Below are 4284 nucleotides of genomic sequence, written 5' to 3'. Positions count from 1 at the left end.
TAAAATATACCACAATAGCATTATTTAAATTTTGTGTACTAGAATAAAATTATATTTATACTTTGTGTATTTTATTCATAATCTTTGAATTTTGTGAGAATTTTATGATTTTCATGTATATATTTAAGATTTTTATAATCTTTATGTTTTTTTTAAGTATTTTTTACTATGATATTCTCTTAAATAGTTTATATTTAGTGGCATATATCAATTTAAGCCTAAAATTTGTGGCGTTGGTGTAAAGTGTCCTGAAAACTTCCCTCCAAATCCAATTCTGTCGCTTTGCAGACTGTGCAGAGAAGCAGAAAAAATGGAAGTGGGAAGATTACCAATCTCAGCGTCACAGCGAGGCAAACTGATACGGGCGGGCTATACCACTCTCTCTTCCCTTTCTTCGCTCTCTCCCTCCGATCTTGCTCGAGGTGATCTTCTTCATTACCTTCAAATCTTATCGCTCTTCATTTGCATGAATTTGATCTCCCGTAACTGTTCGACGTAATTACTCTTTGAACTTCTATTGCCTTTTTGGCCTTCAAAGATTAGGGGATCTCCAATTTTGTGCCGAATGATGGTTTCTATAACAATCTTGAGAAAAAATTGTAAGGTGGAACGAAATATGTTTAGGGGTGAAATTTTGCTTATTTCCGAGATCACACACACACACACACACACATATATTTTTGGAAAGAAGGAATCTGGGTATTTAGTTTATCCGAACCTATGTTTTAATCTAGATAATGGTAAGCTATCTCTGTGTATTTTTTGTTCAGATATTGGATGATCCAATTGCAGATATAGTCAGAAATGGTTTTATGAAGATTTTGGTTACTGTTCCATAACCAATGGCTCTCTGCCACAAACTTCTCTTCAAATAGTTTCCTGGAAATATGAAGCCCGTGCCCCTAGTCCATACCTAGTCTTTTTTATTACTGTTGGTAATTTATCGGGCTAATTTCAAAATTAGCCCCCAAAAAATTAGAGTTGTCTTGCTTTGCCCCTGCAACTCAAATAAGACTTAAGTCCACCCCGTTGATTATCAGTAGTTACAACTTCAGTACTTTCTTTATTGAAGGATCATTTTTTAATTGGTTAATTATTTGTGCTTGTTATGTGACTGACACGTGATTAAAACTGTTCAAAAGTCACTCTTTGCCAACCAGTCCCATGATCCATAGATGCGTTAAGAAAATTGACGCCCCAATGCTGAAAGTACCAAGGTTACAAACTGGGGGTTGGGGAAGAGTTGAGTTTTGTTCCATTTTGAGTTGCAGGGACAAAGTGAGATAACCTCTATTTTTCAGGGGCCAAATTTAGAATCAACCCTAATTTATTTTGGCCATTCTTCAATACCGAGGGGTTTTCTGGTCCCCTCTTGACCATTTATAATTTTATTTTATACCAGAACTGAATGTCACAAATAGTGAAGCTCTTGAGATTCTAAAGGTAGCATCACTTAATAGTAGGCTAGACAGGACGGATGGAGGCCACGCTATTTTTAATGGTAATCACTCTCTCTTTTTTGTGTCTTATGTTCTGTCTTTACCAGTTGTTATTGTTACGGGAAAATTGAGTAACGTATTAGAAATTGACTCATTTGAAATTTCCGATCTTTTACTCTCTCTTTACAGCATATGGTTCATTAGGACGCTCATGAGAGTCCCTTGGTGCAAAAGTGAAATTCCCTTCTTGCATACCATCATTAAGTTAGATTCGTATCATACTTAAATTTTACACCATTAATTTCTTCATTGTATATATCAACGTAAAGATGCAGTCATACTGGTTGGGTGCTTGCGTTACTATCTCCCAGAACAGCATTCATTATGATAGGGATATTTGAATATTTACTTCTGTTTTTTGCTATTGAAGTTAACTGTATTTGTTTCTGTGTCATCAATGCATTATCTTGATAAAAAACTAAAATGCATTTGATTCCAAACAACAATAAAAAAACTTGAAAATTGACAATCTGCTCGTCACTTTTGTTTTTTCTGAAAAAAGGGATAAATCTTGGGAAAAATTGTATGACTTCCTAACTAAGCTAAAAGTTATGTCGTGGCTTCCTGCCTGTAGGTGCACAGACAGCATGGGACATGCTCCACGAGGAGCAGTTGCTTCGACGCATTACTACTTCTTGTGCAGATCTGGATAACATCCTTGGTGGAGGCATTAACTGCAAAGAAGTAACTGAAATCGGTTAGTTACTGTTTTCTACTTTGTTTATTAGCATAAAAAAGTTCTCTTCCAGGATCTCATATCCATCTTCTAAAAACTTTTTAGGTGGAGTGCCGGGCATTGGTAAAACACAGCTAGGGTATGGATGTTTTGTCATCTTAATATCAGTCTTTATTAGTATTCAAAGCTTTCACTGCATATCTTGAATTACAGGATTCAACTTGCAGTCAACGTTCAAATCCCAGTTGATTTAGGTGGCCTGGGAGGAAAGGCAGTATATATAGGTTAAGTATCATTGAATATTCCCTTTTGCTTTGGTTTCAAATTGGATTTTATGTTTTTGAATACTATCTTGCGTGAAACTTATAGATACTGAGGGCAGCTTTATGGTGGAGCGGGCTCTGCAAATTGCTGAAGCTTCGGTATTAGACATGGTGGAATACAATGATCTTTTACGTAAGGAACATCGTAAATGCCAAGTAAATCTTAAGCCTAATGATCTCTTGGAAAGCATTTACTATTTCCGCATCTGCAGTTACACCGAGCAAATGGCTGTGATAAGTTACTTAGACAAGTTCATCTCAGCGCATAAAGATGTAGGTATTAGGTAGCCTTACTATATGCAAGTATTGTCTTTGTTCTTTCTCTTGGACACATTTGAATCAAACTTACAATGATCAGATTATGTTTTCCTATCATTTTCCTCTTTGTGCCATATTATTTATCATCTTTGAGGATCTAATTTTGTATCCAAAAATTGTGCAGGTTAAGATTGTTATTGTTGATAGTGTTACTTTCCATTTCCGCCAAGATTTTGAGGACTTAGCTCTGAGGACTCGGTTACTTAGTGGAATGGCCCTGAAGCTGATGAACCTTGCAAAAACCTATAACTTAGCGGTAAGCAGGAGATTGTTACACTCTATAATTTGCAACAGGTTGGTGAACGTTTTACCTACTTAAACTCTTAAAGATGCCATTTCTAGGGCTTGTTTGGAAGGTGGATTCAAACCAGGTGGTTTGAACCAAAATTTAAATTTTATGAGAGAAAATACTGTAGCATAACTTTTTAAAGTCAAATTTTTTGTGAGAGAAAATACTATTTGAACCAATTTAGGGTGGTTTGAACCATTCTCCAAACGGGCTCCTAGTTTATTGTTGAGGGCAACAAAATTGTCACAGCTCTCAAACATTTACTCCCCCTTTTGTTATGAAAGGCTTCCTTCTTGGTATAGTTACACTTGGCCTGTCCGTGAAGCAAATCTTTTGGATTGGTTTGGTTGACCATTCAAGAAATCCAACTATGGTTGATATTTTTACATAAATTCTTGGGTTGTGTTCTATTTGAGTTACAGAATTGGGGTTCCTATCTCATGGTAGTTGGCTAGTAATAGCCTTCTTGTGTTATTGTTTTGTTAAGCTTGGGGTACTCTTCTTGCCACTCTACAGTTATCCATTTTCTAATTCGTTTTTCTCCATCTCTTTGTTATGGCAGGTTGTTATTTTTAACCAAGTGACCACAAAGTACATGGAAGGTTCATTTCAGTTGGCACTTGCACTAGGTAAGTACAGTTCTCAGTTCCTGCCTTCAACTTGAGAGCTATTAATTTTCCATCGTCAACTTGTCCGTTGTTTGATATATTTCTGGTTTGATCTTGTGGTGCTTCTTAGGCGACAGCTGGTCACATTCTTGTACAAATCGGGTCATCTTGTACTGGAATGGGGATGATCGCTATGCATTCATAGACAAGTCACCCTCTCTACGATCGGCATCAGCACCATTTTCTGTCACCGGTAAAGGGATTCGGAATTCTGCTTCCAACCATAAGCGAATCAAATTGATGTGAGATTGAAGAATTGAAGGCGATATGGTCGGTTGTTCTTCTCGATGAGGTCTCAGGGCGAGTTCCACTGAGATGGGTGGAGTATATGGCAATCTACTTCGTGAAGGATCCATGCCGGGATGCCTTACCGTTTCTAGATTATTAAACATACATGGTGATTTGTATGAAGCAATCTAAGAGTATTAAACATACATAGTGATTTGTATAAAGCAACTTTACATGAGATTGGCTAATTTGACATACTCTCTGCGTAGCTTTTAGCCAACAG

The 4284-nt window shown here is 36.8% G+C and overlaps 1 protein-coding gene across 2 annotated transcripts; it reads left to right on the top strand.

Moving 5' to 3' along the window:
* Positions 1-226: 226 nt before the first annotated feature.
* On the top strand, positions 227-4284 carry LOC21408273 (DNA repair protein RAD51 homolog 3). 2 transcript variants are annotated; one of them, XM_010100625.2, is made up of 9 exons: positions 227-422; positions 1403-1501; positions 2074-2196; positions 2281-2314; positions 2389-2459; positions 2545-2771; positions 2941-3072; positions 3668-3734; positions 3844-4284. In XM_010100625.2, the coding sequence occupies exons 1-9, from the start codon at positions 311-313 to the stop codon at positions 4017-4019; spliced, it is 1041 nt and encodes a 346-aa protein (XP_010098927.1). In that variant the 5' UTR covers positions 227-310; the 3' UTR covers positions 4020-4284. The 2 variants fall into 2 exon arrangements, with proteins under 2 accessions (XP_010098927.1, XP_024023085.1); XM_024167317.1 differs by lacking the exon at positions 1403-1501.

Source organism: Morus notabilis, unplaced genomic scaffold (assembly GCF_000414095.1).
Source record: "Morus notabilis unplaced genomic scaffold, ASM41409v2 Scaffold100, whole genome shotgun sequence".
Taxonomy (NCBI): domain Eukaryota; kingdom Viridiplantae; phylum Streptophyta; class Magnoliopsida; order Rosales; family Moraceae; genus Morus; species Morus notabilis.
This window is presented reverse-complemented; position numbering and strand designations above follow the sequence as displayed.

What these genes read in the sequence shown, in the direction of transcription:
- LOC21408273 (XM_010100625.2), top strand. Translation starts at nt 311, where the DNA reads ATGGAAGTGGGAAGATTACCAATCTCAGCGTCACAGCGAGGCAAACTG. An exon ending in AGGCCACGCTATTTTTAATG is followed by an intron (nt 1,502 to 2,073) that starts GTAATCACTCTC and finishes TCCTGCCTGTAG; the next exon opens with GTGCACAGACAGCATGGGAC. An exon ending in CAAAAACCTATAACTTAGCG is followed by an intron (nt 3,073 to 3,667) that starts GTAAGCAGGAGA and finishes TTGTTATGGCAG; the next exon opens with GTTGTTATTTTTAACCAAGT.